Source organism: Orycteropus afer, unplaced genomic scaffold, assembly GCF_000298275.1.
Source record: "Orycteropus afer afer isolate SDZICR_OR568_19922 unplaced genomic scaffold, OryAfe1.0 scaffold00019, whole genome shotgun sequence".
Taxonomy (NCBI): Eukaryota; Metazoa; Chordata; class Mammalia; order Tubulidentata; family Orycteropodidae; genus Orycteropus; species Orycteropus afer.
This window is the reverse complement of record NW_006921606.1, coordinates 5,268,912-5,285,939: the sequence shown is the minus strand read 5'-3', so window position 1 is coordinate 5,285,939 and position 17,028 is coordinate 5,268,912. Positions and strand designations below refer to the sequence as shown.

The window sequence follows — 17,028 nt, the reverse complement described above, 5'->3', positions numbered from 1 at the left end:
CAAAGTCCTGTTCATCCTGTTTATAGCACAAACTCTCATTTCCTGGAAATGAATGGGATTTTCGGTGTAAAATATGCTGAATCAGGTCTTGGGGAGTCCTTATTGCCAACATGCAAACATCACAAACCCTACATGTACTTAACAGACCACCTAGCATTGTATGTAGCCACTGAAAATAATGTGCAGCTGCTCAATAAGGCAGAGCCTTTTGATTTGGGAGGAAGCTTTGGAAAGAAAATGTGACCAGCACTTATCAATTTTTTCCAAATTGTAAACTAGTCCCAACATTTCTCTAAACACCTCAGTCAAAGAGTAAGAGCAAGTCCAAAATGGGCTAAGAAGAAAATGTAACAAATCATCAACACTGGAAAGTGAAACAGCAGACATACACACCCAAGTGTCCTACTTGCAGAGCCTCATGCTTGTCACTGTTTGTCCTGGGCCCCTCAGCACATGATGCCCAGGAGTAGGCTGCCAGCCCAACCACCTGTCTGAGAAATGGGAAGGGCACAACAAGAATCTGCTCCCTGCCTCCATAGTTGCCTTGGGGAAGCTCAGAGAGTTGGGTCATCCAAATGCAAGCCCACTATCAGTTCATGGCTGACTTGAGCAGGGAGTCTGAGTGTCCTGTTCCTTTTTGGGGAATGAGGGAGGTACCATTTGAATTTTCCTTGAGATTGTTAAGTTCCTGGGGGAGGAGGGAGGTCATATGCCTTTACCATCAACCACCACGGCAGTCAGCAGGCCCTTTCTCTTGCTGCTCAGCCGGTCATGGGTCTGGCACTGCTGGTCCCGGAAGCTGGGTAGGCCCTTGGGGCAGGGCAGGTTCTCGCAGGCAGTGTGCTCCACGCTGGCTCCCAGGCAGTGTGTTCCTCCAGGCCCAGGGCTAGAAGGAACAGAAGGGTGTGCATTAGCCAGACAGTGATGCAGAAATAGTAGGGTGCTCTGATTTTTCCTGTCTGGCCAGGAATGGGAGGGGGTAGGGCAAGGTTTCTGAAGCAACCCCCTCTGCTTTTGCAGACAGACTGTATCTCAAACATCCCAGACCTATGCTGACAGCCTGTGTAAGTGAGCTGTCAAAATGATGAATCTAAGAACCACAACTCAAGGTCATCTGGAAATAGAATATAGTGTTGTCAGTTCAGCAGGGTTCACAAATTATACTTCTCGTCTGAGCTTAAAACTTGGTCATCTGTAACATGAAACATCCCAAGGGGGATTGTTGTGTCTTTTTTATGTGTGTGGGGGAGGGTTTTTTTTTTCAATGAAATGAAGACATTTAAATGACTCAAGTATATTTCCTACCACCCGTCTGTCAGTTTGTCATACTGTGGTGGCTTGCATGTTGATATAAAGCTGGAAGGTATTTCAAACACCAGCAGAGTCACTCAGAGTGGGAAGGTTTCAGTGGAGCTTCCAGACTAAGACAGACTAGGATGAAAGGCCTGACAATCTCCTTCCAAAAATCAGCCAGTGAAAACCCAATGGATTACAACAGAATTTTCTCTGATATAGTGCTGGAAGATGAGTTCTCTAGGTTGGAAAGCACTCAAATGAGACAGTGGCTGCAACAAGGGATTAAGGCATACCAACAATCACGAAGATGGCACAGCACCAGGCAATGTTCTGTTTTGTAGCATATGGTGTTGCCATGAGGTAGAGCCAGCTCGATGCTAACTAACAACAACAAAGTATACTCCAGAAGTCACTAAATTTCAGAATGAGTAAACAAATAGCTTTCATTTACTTTATAATGAAAAGACTCAGAATTATTAACTTCCTTATTCATGGGCTTTGGAGTTGTTTAATAATATTTAAAAGTTAAAATAATGTTAGAGATTTATTAGTTGATTATATAACTCACAAACTGGACAACACACAATATGAGACTGGGTGTTGCACCTAAGATGAGACTTATGGTGTTTTTATAGTCCAAGGAACAAAGAAAGCCAGGGAACTCCAAGCAGTTTGGATGAGCCTTTTGGATACTCATCAAAATGTCTCTTGAAATCCTTTCTTCACAATTTTGTTTGGCTAAGAAGAGAAACAACGCAGGTTTGAGGGGTCAATTTCTGTCAATCAGGTTTCTAAATAGCTTGTCTGGAATGTGGAGTTGTTAGTTACACATAAACGTAAAGAAATAAGCTAGTTATTATCTCCAAAGTTTAGGTTACTTAATATCTGAAACATTTGCCCTGTGAGACCAAGCAGCAGATGTTCTGGGGTGGACATAAATGACTCTACCTTGTTTTTAGCACAGCCACAGAGTAGAGACTAGTTAGACTGTAGTTCTGCTCTTTTCCCTGGGTGAGTGTGAGGCTATACTCAAAGGCATGGTCTTTGTCTAGATGTTCTGGGTGTAGATTGTGGTTCTAAGCAGTTCTGGAGACCCACATGTTCATTGGCAGAGTCCCCCTGGGTAAGGGGCACAGAGGGGGCTGACAGGACCACAATTCGGGTGGCTCATGGTAAGCCTCTGCTAGCTCTTCCAAAAGACCCCAGCATGTCCTCACAGGACTCTGACTTGGCCATCTTTATGATCTCTTTGAACTACATGATGCTAAGATCATGCTGATGGAGGAAGAGTGTTTTTGTTTGTTTCCTGAATTTTTTATTGAGGAACAACATGTGAGAGGAAAGGGCACAAATCACAATTCTGCTCAGTGAGTTTTCACAAACTGAACACACATCTTGGCAGGAGTCCCTGGGTAGTGCAAGCAATTAACATGTTTGGCTGCTAACTGAGTTTGGAGCCTCAGGTTCATCTAGAGGTGCCTCAGAATAGAAAATCTTATGGGGTACAGTTCTATCCTGATACACATGGGGTTACCATGAGTCGGAGTCAACTTGTGGCAACTGGGGTTTGGTTTTATTTGGTTGGCAGGATAATATTTTTGACATATTAACTAATTTCATTTTCAGTATTTCTCTTTCTCTCTTGGCCATTTCTCATGTTCAGACAACGAGTGAGGCTATCCTGTGATCAATGCCTTCGGAAAGAGATACATCAGCAGACAGTGGGAGACCAGGGGGCAGTAAACATTTTCTGTAAGTGGCCAGGTGGTAAATATTTGAGGCTTTGGAGGCTGTATGGGTTGCAAGTACTCAATTCTGCTTTTGTAGCACTAAAGCAGCCATAGACAATATGTAAAGTGTGACTCTGTTTGAATAAAACTTTATTTACAACACGAGACAGTGAGCTAGATTTGGCACATGGGTCATAGTTTGCCAATCCTGGCCTACACAACTACTTTGGAAAAAAGCAGCCTGAGTAGGAGGTAAGCTTCCTCTCTGACCTCAATGCTTGCCTCTTACCAGAAATCTTTTCCTTTGCCTAGCTGTAGGAAGCCTCAGAAGACTATGGATGCTGGCTGCCCTGGAGAGAAGGACTCTGAGTTCTGATTTCCAAGTGAAGCGCAGAGGGTATGCAAAATCTCTAGATGGTCTATGGGCTCTAAGAGCAACAGAGGGGCCTTGTGTTGTTTGCTACCTAAAGCCCTAGGGGGCAGCATATCTTTGAGAAATAATTGCCTGGCGTATTTAGGTAGATGGCACTGCAGACAGCCTCACCAGCACCCTGGGCCCAGGACAGAATGACTTGGCTGACATATGGCAGGCATTCAACATATACTTGTTGAGTGGGTAAGGAATGGGTTCTACACCACACAACACAGCATGGAAGGAGCAGAAAGTGATTGGTCACATGGACCAGCAGGAGGGACATCTCCATGACAACAGGTGGGTGCCCCTGACTGGAGACAAGATGGGGCTGGTAATGCAGCAGAACCTGTGTGGCCAGATGTTCCAAGGACCACTTAGAACTCAAATGTAGATTTGAAGAAGGTGGGGTGAGAACTCCTGAACTAATTGGGAAACTGATACCTACTGGAGAGGAGCTCAGAAATACAAATTAGGTTCCTTTCTAGAAGATATAGGAAGCTACATTTCTTACACACCTTAGAGTGTGGACCAAGATTTGCTCATGGTATATAATTAATTTCTGGAGTTATCATCGAGCTTCATTTTAGCTTCAGATTCATTCTTCAATTGGTTTCTACAGATTTATGTTGACCAATCCACACACACTGACTACCTTGTATGCTTGACAGTGGCCAGCTGGGGAAGAGGCTAAACGTGACATGAAAGAACTCCTGGATCCCACAAGAAGGTCTGGTGGTACAGTGTCTAAAGCATTTGGCTGTTAACCAAAAGGTTGGTGGTTTGAACCCATCATTCCATGGGAGAAAGATGAGGTAGTGTGCTTCTGTAAAGATTTACAGGCTTGGAAACACTATGAGGCAGTTCTACTCTATACTGTAGGTTTGCTGTGAGTCAGAATCAACTCTATGGCAGTGGCTTTAGTTTGGTTTTGGGTCCTGCAGAAAGCAGGCCTGGAAGGGGCTGCCCACAGGATAGTAGAGGCACCCTCAACTTGCTTCCCTCCCCAGAAATGCTTATTCTCCTTTTCCCATAGACAAGTCCCCATTTCAGTCCCCATCAAGTTCACTACCTCATCTTCCCTATTCTCCACTGCAAGCTCTCTGTCCACCCTTGAGGCCACCTCTTCTCTGCAGCCTATTTTATTTTCCTTTCTGGAGCCTCTCTTGACTTCATGTGAGTGTCTGCTACACTGTTCACCATGAACTTGAAGTAACAGTGACCTGGGTTCTCGTCTCCTCTCACTCCTATGCAGCCTCACCAGAGAACCCTGCACAAAATGGTCTTTAATAAACTGCAGTCAAACTGAGTTGCACTATACATTCAGGGTTTATCTTAAAATGACACAAAGTGTCGATGTTTTCAGTTTTCTCTTGCTTCACTATTTTGAACAGTATGGGAAAAAGGGAGAAGCAATTCACTAGGAACATGATTCACCACCCCAATAATGCCAGAGTCTATATGTGGGTAGAGTCCCTGGGTAGTGAAAATGGTTAACATGCTCAGCTATCAATCAAAAGGCTGGAGGTTCAAGTTTACCCAGAGATGCCTCAGAATAAAGGCCTGGTGATCTATTTCCAAAAAATCAACTATTGAAAACCCTGTGGAGCACAGTTGTAATGTGACACACATGAAGTCACCATGAGTCAGGCTACAGAACACTCAGCTGCTCCTTCTTCATGACTGTCTCTGTAACCCAGGTCATTGGACAGTCCCTGTGAGACTGACATCTGCTAGGGTCTCCTGGGCACATACTAGTCCCAAGAAAACAGAAAGGGGTCATTAATCCATGGGTGTAGATGAGACAGGAGGAGAAACTTTGGGGGAGGGTAGGTAACTGTAGGTAACTGACAGGGAGGTCCAGAAATGAGAGAAGTGGTATGTGAGAACCTGGAGGAGGGGCCTCCTTCCAGGCTGAGTGGGTGAAACTTGAGCCGTATAGGCATAGAGCCTTCAGGAGGTGAAGCACAGGCAGGAGGGACCATATCCACACAGGGGATAGAGACTGCACTCAAATCTGAGGCACAGAGGGCTGGGATTCACATACATTATACATATCTCTCTGAGCTATGCAGAAAGGATAAGACATCCAGAAAGAATAAAACCGAAGAAACATGGTTAAAGTGAAGGACCATTAAATCACAGAACTAATTAAGCAACAAGTAAAACAACTATTAAAATAGTAGAATTAATGATAGGATGGAGTTATCACTTTCTGAGAGGAAAGACAGAACCATGTCCTTCCCTCGGCCTCTCTCATGAGGGCAGGAGAGTACCACCTGAAGGGCATCACTGAGCAGGATCAAGGAAAGGTGAGGCATCAGCACATTTTACCTCACTTTGACATGAGGGATGGTCACCTGAGGACAAGGGGACAAGATGCAAGAAAGAGGCACTTTCAAATAAGTAGCAAAATGTAAAAAAGTAACGCTATACAACTCTTTACAACCATTACCTCATTGAGTGGGTACAAACTATCATCAGGAGGACCTAACTGCATCCTCAGATGGGAAACTGAAGCTCCAATAGGTTAAATAACTGCTCAATGGACAAGTAAGGGGTGGAGATAAGATGAAACGTGATGCTCAAGGGCTCCTGGATCCAGAAGAAGCAGGCCTGGAAGATTAGAGAACTGGATATCACAGGCCTGCTACCCAACCCACTGATACTGTCATCTGGGTGCGATTCATTTTGCAGACACATTCTCTTATCTTAATCATCTTTAATTATCTTTACTTTCCTAGGATGTTCTTTCTAAACACAAATAAGGCAGATGCTTAGCTAGGCCACCAACCTCCCTGAACAGGCACTTCATAATAAAGATTATCCAGATGGCAAATAAAGATATAAACAGATGCTCAACCTCATTATTTGTGGGGAAATGCAAATAAAACCCTCCATACCCACCAGAATGGCTAAGATGGAAAAGACTGATGACATCAAGTTTCAGTGAATGTGTGGAGGCACTGGAACCTTCCCCTGGCTCATTACAATGAAAATGTTATAGCTACGTTGGGAAATGAACAATTACTCATAAGTTTGTGTGTGTATGGCACTGGGAGCCAGCAAGGCCACATGGACTGTGCTGGCAAATGCTGGCATGTGGGCACCAATGATAGGTGCACTTCTCTGTATGGTATACTTCAACAAATCAGCTTTCAAAATAAGGAGAGGAATAAGGCAGGGAAGCTCTGCCAAGAAACTGAAAGTATGGAGACAAAGATGAGCTTCTCCCTAAATCATGAAGTCTTGGTGGGCAAGGTTCCTACCTAGGGTTGGGTCTGCAAGGTGCAGGGCAGAAAAGCGCACAGATGGAGAAGCAGCAAAGGCTTGCAGAAATGAAGCAGGCTGCGTATCAAGGCAGCAGATCTGCCCTGTCCCTGGGAGTGGGTAGAAAAGAAAATTGCTGGCTGAGTGGCATGTCTTTATTTTTTCCTTGCTCTATTAGGTGATGATAAATTTGAAGATAAAGTCACAAGAGCAGTTCAGACCTGCTTGCCATCCAGAGACATGGCACACAAAGAAAGTGCCATGACCCAGGCCCCTGCTCAGTGCTGCAAGAGAAAGCCAGCAAAGTAGAGCCAGAGTAGGTATGGGGTAGCTCTGTCCCTTCAGGGCAAAGGATGTCCCAGTTTGAAGGCCTCCTCTGAAAGGCATGCAAGTAACACACATAACTGATATTTAAGCATATGAGACTTGGATTTTTTAAAATGACTCAGATGAATGCCAGGTTGTTGGTATATTTAAACTTCACACTGGGGTTTCATGCAGGTTTTCATGGAAGTGAAAAACAACTGCAGGCATATCAATTTCCCCCACACTGTGCTCAGCAGCCCTGATACATTCTATTAATCTTCTATGCTTTTCTAGTAAACTTTCAACCCTTCTTTTGCTCCAGTAGAGCTGGCTTTTACATAAAAGCATTTGAATACCCTACTCTCAGCCCTCACCTAAAGATAAGCCTTCTAATGGGGTACCAGCATTCACTTTAAAGATGAATTTTCTATCTTGCAGTCTTTTGGAGGAAACTGCCACTGACAATGATACAAATTAAGCAGAAAAGGACCAACTTAGGAAGCTGGTTTGAAAACATGGATAGTCCCCACAGCTTCAGTGTCAGCTGGCAAGAAACAGAAATTCCAATAGCTGTAAAGACCAAGACTAGGGGGAAAATGGGGACTTTCTTGCCAATATCTTTGGACAGTGAATAAACCATCTGCAGTAGATGAGCACGGAGCCAGGAATATAGAGCAAAATGGTGGGGAGGGGCCCATGGTTGTGTTCCAAGCCGAGATGTACATAGTAAGAAGATTTGGACACCATTGCGAAATCACCAAGCAGTGAGTCTGGTGATTTAAGGAGTGAGAGAGGAGGGGACATTGTTCTGGTCAAGGCTTGGCTCCAGGGCCTTGATCAGCTGTGTTTTGTAAAAATCACCCCATCAGGTCACCCGGCAAATGCAGATGTGAATGACAGCAGAGACTTCATGAAGTGTGTCCATATGTGGATCTTGCCTGGAAGGACCAGACACTGCTGCTAAGACCCCTTACCCAAAGCCAGCCCATCACTTTCCATTCACCCTCAGCTGGTTAAACAAAGAGAAGAGGCAACTGCAAGGGGAAAGAGTGAGGTTTCTGCTCAGAACAGGAAATAGAGCTATCCTGTTATTGCCAAACATCAGACAATGTCCATGGCATAAATGTTACAGAAGTAAAAGTATACTGTTTCCCTCATTTAGGGATAAAAGATGCCAGGTTTTGCTTTGAAGCCTATTTTTGAGACAGTCCTGAGCATCTCTAGCTGTGAGCTACAGACTCACTGGGAAGGGCAGCCCCAGGTGGAGAGATGGTGGGGTGAGGCATGTGAAGGGTGAGCTAGAGACTAGACCTCACCCTCGGCTGCTCGGTGAATATCAGGCCTCAGTGAGGAGAGATGGGAGAAAGGTGGTAGCCTACCTGGTGATCTGCTTTCTTGGAACAATTAACTTATGATGACATTTGTGTTTTGGGGAAGAATAAATATACTATTAGGTGGTATATGTTTGGAGGGCACTGAAAGAACTGAGAGATCATGTTTTTTAGTGAGTATGCTTCCAGTCAGCAAGTCAGTACTTATTATGGAGTGTCTGCTCTGTGGGAGGCAATGAAGGAAAAATGGTATCTATTATGGACTGAATTATGTCCCCTCAAGATTTATGTTGAAGTCTTAACTCCTGTAGGTATTTGGAAATATGGTCTTTGAAGATGGTATCAGTCAGGCTAACATGAGGTCAGTCTGGAGTAGGGTGGGTAGTAATCCATTCTGGGTGGTATCCTTATAAAAGATGATAGGAGATGCAGAGACAGATAGGTAAGAGGAAATATGGTCATGTGAAGATGTCAAAGAAGGCCAAGGAATGCCTGGGGCTATCAGAAGCTGGGAAAGCAACATGGAACAGATTTATCCTCAAAGCTTCAAAAGGAACCAGTACAGCTGACACCTTGATTGGAGGAGCTCTGGTAGCATAGTGGCTAAAGCACTTGAATGCTAACCAGAAGGCTGGCGGTTCAAACCCACCAGCCACTCCTCAGAAGGAAGGTTGGGCAATCCTACTTCCGTAGTGATACTGCCTCGGAAACCCAAGAAGGGATCGCTATGAGTCGGGGCTGACTCGACGGCACATAACAACAACAACAACAAGCCTCCAGAACTGTGAGAGAATAAATTTCTGTTCTCATAAGCTACCTAGTGTGTGGTACTATGTCACAACAACAGGAGGCACTGAAAGTAGAAATGTGTCCAGATCAAGTGTGGCCCAGGCCTTCACGGGCCTCTAACCAGTGGCAAAGCCAAGGTAAAAATGAGTGAGCTAATACCAAAAGTCATCACAAATTGTTATCATATCTACAATGTTAGAAAGGGGTTCAGAAACAGCATAAAGCAGACCCCTCACTGAGGAAAGGAGGTCTCCCCCGAGGAGGGACATTTACATCAACACCTAAAGGAAGCAAACGCAAGTCTGGAGAGATGAAGGAGTATGGCAGAAGTCCTGAGGGAGGGACGGCTTGTGAGGGGCAGAAAGGAAGCTTCAAGGCTAGGTCCAGAGTGGGGATATTATCCTACAGGCAGCAGGAAGTGACCAAATGGGCTGAAGCAAGAAGAGGTGCAATCTGATTTATGCATAAGTGGGTGTCTTTGGTTCCTGCAGAATGAACTGGAGGGGGTGAAGAAGCAACAGGGTTCTAGTGCAGAACAATATACTGCTTCAGCACACCTAGTCCACCAACACATAGCTGTGGGACATTGGGCAAATTATTTAGTCTCTTTATGATTCCGAATTTTCATGTATAAAATTGGGATCAAAACAATACCACTCTTATACTGTTGTTCAGAAGGTCAGAGGTTCAAACCCACCAGCTGCTCTGTGGAAGAAAGAGGGGGCAGTCTGCTTCTGTAAACATTTCAGGCCTTGGAAACCCAATGGGGGTTTTTATGAATCAGAATAGACTCAGTGGCAGTGTTTTTTTTTTTTTTTATGTTGTTGTTAGTTGTCATCTTATTGGCTCTGACTCATGGCAACCCTATGCACAACAGAACACAATATTGCCTGATCCTGCACTATTTTCAAAATCATTGGTATGTTTGAATGCATTGTTGCATTTCACTGTTGATTTTGACTGCATTCTAACCTAGGGGGCTCATCTCTCAGCACCATATCAGATAATATTCTGTTGTGATAGGGTTTTCATTGGCTAATTTTTGGGAGTAGATTTCCAGGCGTTTTGTCCTAGCTTGTCTTACTCTGATAGCTTTGCTGAAACCTATCCACCACTGTGACCCTCTTGATGTTTGAAATACTGGTGGCATAGCTTCCAGCATCATAGCGACATGCAAGCCACCACAGGTACAAAAACCGTCAGACAGATAGTAGAGCTTTCATAGGGCAGCATTAAATGATTCCCCACATTCAAATGTCTAGAAGGGTTCCTGGCACATGATACGAGCCAATGCATTCAATATTCTTAGCATGATCAGACATGAAGGAAGAAGAAAAGGGGTCAAGAAGATGTTTCAGGGACTCAAGCTAGGCAATGGATTGTGGCACTCTTTACAGAGGGAGGAGGAAAAAAGAGCACAGATTAGAAAGGGTCAAGTTTAAGGTATCTGGGGAAGACCCAACAGAGTTGGCAGGACTGTGCCCCTTGAGGACAGGCAGGGATTTTATGTTGTCATTTGTCATTGTAAGCCTGCACCTAGCAAAGCCCTTGGCCCACAGGTCAGGCCTCATCAAGGTTTCCTGAAGGCTGATGTTGGAAAGGCATCCCCATGAGAGAGCACAGGGGGCTGAAGGACTGAGAAGACTGGTATTCTCTTTCTGGTCTTATGCCATTTCCCTGCCTCATGAGAAAATTCTAAGGGGTGCTGCTGGACTCCAGGGATTAGATATGAAGACTTCACTCTCAGAGAAACGTCGAAGCCCATAAAAGTCTGACGTGCTGAAATCCGACTCCTCAGCAGTCTATGTGCTCCAGCTCTATGTTCTTCACTGAGAACGCACAAGTGTGCTATGAATTGAACTGTGTCCTACAAAATAAATGTGGATGTCCTAACCTCTGTACCTGTGAATATGACTCTGTTTGGAGATAGGGGTTTCCTTTTGTTATGTTAGTGAGGCCATACTGGAAAAGAGAGGGTCCTAACCCTAATCAGTTCCGAGTGGTATTTTATAAAGGTGGTAACAGATACAGATAGACACACACAGGCGGATGGCACATGTGAAGATGACTCTATAAGCCAAGGAATGCAAAGAAATGCCTGGGGCTACTAATAAAGAAGGACCTTCGATTAGAGCTGATGCCCTGGTTTGGACTTCCAGTTTCCAGAACTGTAACACAATAGACTTTTGTTCTTTAAATCCACCCATTTGTTATGGTAGCACCAGAGGTTCTCAAACCTAGTTGGCCATTGGAGTCATTTGGGAGATTTAAAACCTCCAATTTCTGGGTCCTACCCATGGGGCGTGTGATTTAATTGGTCTGAGGTGTAGCCTGGCATGATGATTTTTAAACAGAGAGGGATTTGAGGGTTATTAATTAGTATGACTTTAACTGGCTATAAACATTTATTTTTAGTCATGATTAATAACATGTTCATTTTCAAAATTGATGTGATGCAGCTAATGACACATAGTTATAAAACAGACCATTTAAAAAAGGAGTAAAACTGGGAAATTTTTAATTTCAAAAGCACAAGAGAAAAACCTGTGGTGCAAGAATTATTATATTTTTAATAAAAAGTCTAACAAGGTTTCTGGAGCAAATAAGCAAAGGTGAACCAGAAGGGTTATGGTGTCATCATGATTCATAAAAGGATACCTATGAGGTAAATAGAGTTCCTAGGTGTTGCGAACGGTTGAACACTCAGCTGCTGTTTGAAAGGTTGGAGGTTTGAGTCTACCCACAGACATCTTGGAAGAAAGGCCTGGTGATATACTTCTGAAAAATCAGCCATTAAAAACTATGGAGCACAGTTCTACTGACACACATGGGGTTACCCTGAGTCAAAGATGACTTGATGACAACTGGTTTTACAAAGTACTCTTTTGTTGTTGTTACCTGCTGTTAAGTTGACTCCCAACTCACAGTGACCCCATGCACAACAGAATGGAACACTACCTGGTTCTCTGCCATACTCCCGACTACAGATCAGATAGTTGTAATCCAAAAGGTTTTCACTGACTGATTTTTGGAAGTAGATCATCAGGCTTCTCTTCCTAGTCCATCTTACTCTGGAAGCTCTGCTAAAACCTATTCAGCAACATAGCAACATGTAAGCTTCTGCTGATAGACAGGTGGTAGCTGTTCATGGGGAGTATTGGCTGGGAATTTAACCCAGGTCTCACACACTGGCCATGAGAATTCTACCACTAAACAAGCAATATCTCACAAGGTAATCTACAAGGAAATAAAAACTAAACACTTTTCCCCCATCAAATCTTTCTAGGATAGGTGAAAAACATCTGGGTGAACAAGAGGGCTGAGCACATAGACAGTTCATGGTTCATTAACCACTAGATGGCTCCTTGTTCAGTCAGCAGCCAATCTGAAGGTTATTGCTTTTCCTGAAGGGCTATAGGCTTCCCTATGATGATCTTGGCCAAATAAATCCAAGAAGCAGGAGACAAGGGTTTGCAACCCACCTGTCATGGAAAACTTTCTTCCAGGGCCCAGCCAAGGAACAGAGACCTGGCTTCCTAAACAACTTCACTGCACTCAAGTTCAAAGAGCTGTTTTTGAGCTCAGGAAAGATTTGCTGAGTCATCACTGGACACATAAAATACCCCTGCACCACGAGCTCTTAGTTTAGTTTCATTTTTCTAATGACCCTGCTTTGCATGAAGCAGTAGGTGCTGCAGTTCTTAATCTTCTTCCTGGCCTCATGGACATTTCCACTGTGGCATCTGGTAGAATGTACCAGCTGAGGGAGACTTACGGGGGGTTGTCACATTTCCTCTGCCGGAAACGGGCTCCTGTGCCACATGTTCGGCTGCACATGCTCCAGGTGCCCCACAGGCTCCAATCTCCATCCACGTGCTCTGGGATGGGTGTCTTGCCAACACACTCCCCGGCGCGGCACCACTAAAACACAGAGGGAGGACCTGTGGGCCCCATGCCACTCAGAGAGAGAAGGAACGTGTTCACTCACCAAATTAGTGATCCACCCATGCCAAAACACCAAGCCTCCCAAAATCAATTTTTGTAATTTAGGAGGCCCTGGATAGTACAAATGGTTTGTGCTCAGCTACTGACCTAAAGGTTGGTGGTTCGAATCCACCCAATGGAACATGGCATCTCCTTCCATAAAGATTACAGTTAAGAAAACCCTATAGAGTAGTTCTACTCTAATACACGGAGTCACCATGAGTTGGAATTGACTCAGTGGTAATGGATTTGGTTTTTTTGACTGGTTGGTGCAAATGGTTAAGTGCTTGGTTGCTACCAAAAGGTTGAAAGTTTCATCTAGAGATATCTCAGAAGAAAGGTCTGGAAATCTACTTCCAAAAAAAAATCAACAATTGGCAACCCTATGGAGCACAGTTCTACTCTGACACACATGAGGTCACCTTGAGTTGGAATCAACTAGATGAAAATTGGAAAAAATGAAAGTAGACTATTTTGGGGTGTGCATGGTTGCAAATTTAGCAGCATTCCTCACTTACTCAATGTGGCACCTCTATCCCACTGAGGTTTCGGTTTTTCCCTAAACTTCTGCATGGAATATGCTCTATTGGGATTTTCTAAAAACAGAATTTATCCACATGGCTCATGAAGAGACCCGAGTGTCTACAAACTTTGCTTGAAGTGAGAGAAGGCAGCACATCCTGGTATGTGGTTTTGAACTTCAGAGTTGGGTTTGGTGCTTTGAAATGACACTGCTGATGCCAGGTGAGTTCTTTATGAGGACAAGAGAAAGCCAATCTCTAAAACAATACCCTAGCCCATGTGATACATAACCTGGGGACCCGATATGTGACTTTACGGGTCTCAATCCCAGGGTCAGAATGAAAATTTTATCCCCTTACCAACTCTCTTTCAATTCTTCTCATAAGAGCAAGAAACAGAAAGTCTCAGATTGTTGCTGCAATGTCTTAAATACCTCTTCATCATTTACCAGTCTCTCCTGTTAATGCAGAACAGGGCAGGCCTGCTCTCCTACTATCTAGTTAGAATTTGATAGCATTGTTTGTTCCAACTAAATTATATGTCAAGTGATACTTTTTCATTTAAAGTATACTGATGCAAAATTTTCCTTTTAAATAAATTCGCTCATATGATAAAAGGAGTTGATTTGATAAAAATGTTAACTAGATAACTGTTGTATCTTGTAAGAAAAGAGGAGTAAAGTGATGAAGGTTGACCTGTGTGCTTGGAGAGGGCTCCATGGGCATTTTGGAGGTGTCTGGGGAATACTTTGGAGGCTCATGTGCACAGAGTACAGATTGCCTCTAAGAAGGAGAGATGCCTATGATTGCTATTTCAGGGCACTCCAAGGCCCAGGAGACATGGGACTGCCTTCAGGGGGCAGTGGAAGACAGTAGGTTACCTTGTCTGCCCCACACTCAGTGCCATCCAGGGGAGGGTCCAGCTTGGTCTTGCAGGATGAATCTCCTTCAACCAGGCACCACAGACCGGCACACATCAGATGCTGTAGCGACAAGGGCGGGAAGCGTCATTGCTGAGAACATCCGCACACACCAGTCACAGCTGAACCAGCTCTCAGGTGGAGGGCTAGGGCAGCAGGTGGGGCCCAATTACCAGTTCAGATTTAGGAATGGAAACATGAGAAGAGGGAGGGTTATGGATCTGGATGTCAAAAAAAGAGATGCATTATATCAACTGGCTTATGTACCACAACAAAATTCTGTGTACTACTGCTAGGAGGGCTTGTCTCACAGGGATTCAGCTCAATGTTCAAGCTCCAGATATTGGACACCTTCTAGGTGTCAGACACAGGGCCTCAATTGGAAGATACAGCTGCTGATTCCCAGAGGCAATTAGCAAACAGATGGCTTCCATTGAAAGCAGTGAGGTAGTGGGGCAGATGTCAGGGATTGTAAATTAGTTAGTAGGGAAGACTCTAACCAACCAAGCCTTGGTCAGAGAGGGCTGCTAGAAGAGGCAGCTCCAGAGCTGAGGCTGAGGAATGCGTTGGGGTAAGTGAGTAGCACCCATGCAGATCCAGAAGAAAGAGCCTGAAGAGTAATGAGGGCACAGTGCTCTCCATGGGGTTGGGCTAGTTGGGGCCTCCTTCAGTTCACCCTGTAGGCACCCATTTTCCAGCTCCACTGAGCAGTGCATAGTTTCCTACAATATTTCACCTAGAGAATTTCAAACACCCACAAATATGCAACGAAAATAATTCTGCAGGAACAGGAAATGGCATGTAAAAACAAAGACTCTTATTTGTAATAGTATGAAATTTGGTCATTGTCAAAATGCTCAGGATGAGATAATTTACCAAGATAACTGAAATCAACCCTGCCAGTGCTGTAACCTTGTGTCTTTGGCCTCTCTGGCCTTTCTGTGGGAGCTCCCTGTGGACAGCTGCCCTCATACTAGGCATGCTTCCCAAGTGTCCCTGCAGAGTGCCTTCTCTGGCCATAGAACAAGACTAAACCAGTAAGAGAGGAGGCTGGAGCTGAATAAATACCCCAGCTTCCTCACTACTCATTGGGGTGATTCTGAGGCAAGTTCTGGTAGGTTGGGCCCAGTTGCCCACAGCAATATCTTGCCCATCAATGCACCTTCTCTGCTCTGCTCTGTTCTTCTCTCTTCTCCTCTCTCTCTCATGTCCTCACTCCCCCTGTGCTTCCTGGGATCACTTCCCAGATAAACTACTTGCACCCAAATCCTCCCCTCGTGGTCTACAAATTGAGAACACATGTACTTAAGAATCTTTTAAAGTTACAGTGCTTCCAGTATGCCAAACCCAATCATAACTAAAAGGCCTGAGCCACAGTGGGGGCTCAGGGAGGGTATAGGTCACAAAGCCCCAGGGTGCAGCCCAGGGTAGTCACAGAGGGTTTGCAAAGGGTGTGCCTTGCTCAGTTCAGATGTCTGATGTTCCAAGTAAGCTCAGACATCTACATAGAATAGATATACAAGTCTGCTGTTTAAAGTCCAAAGTGTTTATAAGTTGATGAAGGGACAAAAATAAAACAGAAAAAGGAAAAGCAGAGCTGGAAGGGGCTTTTCAACAGAGCTAAAAAGGAAGCCTACAGCTCCTTCTCATCTTTCAAATTTGTCTGAGCTGATCTGTATCCCAAGGAAGTCAATGATTCAACTGGAATATTACACATTTGCATTCAAAAAAGCTTGCATGTTCCCATTATTTTTCTCCTTTCACTGTTGTTGTTGTTATGTGCCGTCAAGTCAGACACGACTCATAGTGACCCCTCCTTGGGTTTCTGAGGCAGTATTACTACAAAAGTAGATTGCCCCATCTTCCTTCCAAGGAGTGGCTGGTGGGTCCTGAGTACAGCATTAGCTGGTCCGATAACAATTTACCGCACCTCGTTAAATGTTTGATTCCATGCACTTTGACTTCAGAGCTCTTTGAGAGTATGTTATCATTGTGTGGACACATACTTATGAGACAAGACTGGCCTGGCAGTGAATTGATGGCATAGAAGTGCTTGGGATTAGGAGAGAGAGGATGAAGTAGTATAAATTGTATATTTTGCATTTTATAGACAGCATTTTTTCCTAAAATCCTAAAGGAGGATGATGTTAGGCAAATGCTTCTTAAACAGAACACAAAAAACACTAACCATGAAGGATAAAAAAGAAAAATAGACTGAATTATACTATATAAAAACAAAGAACTTCTGTTCATCCCAAAGAAGATATTTGCAATACATGGGAGAGATATTTGTAATGGATATAATTGACAAAGTAATTTTACCCAGGATATATTGTTGTTGTTGTTGTTGTTATGCTATCGAGTCAAACCCGACTCATAGCGACCCCTCCTTGGGTTTCCGAGGCAGTTTCACTACGGAAGTAGGATTGCCCAACCTTCCTTCTGAGGAGTGGCTGGTGGGTTTGAACC

General features: G+C 44.2%; 1 protein-coding gene across 1 annotated transcript in view; it reads right to left on the bottom strand.

The window, feature by feature from the left end:
• Positions 1–17,028, bottom strand: part of ADAMTS17 (ADAM metallopeptidase with thrombospondin type 1 motif 17) — a 918,064-nt gene that overhangs the window by 279,248 nt on the left and 621,788 nt on the right. Inside the window, exons 11-13 of the mRNA XM_042783577.1 lie at positions 14,521–14,622; positions 12,910–13,055; positions 720–886 (exon numbers count right to left, since the gene is read on the bottom strand). Of these exons, the coding sequence (XP_042639511.1) occupies positions 720–886; positions 12,910–13,055; positions 14,521–14,622 (415 nt within the window). The remainder of the gene's footprint in view (positions 1–719; positions 887–12,909; positions 13,056–14,520; positions 14,623–17,028) is intronic.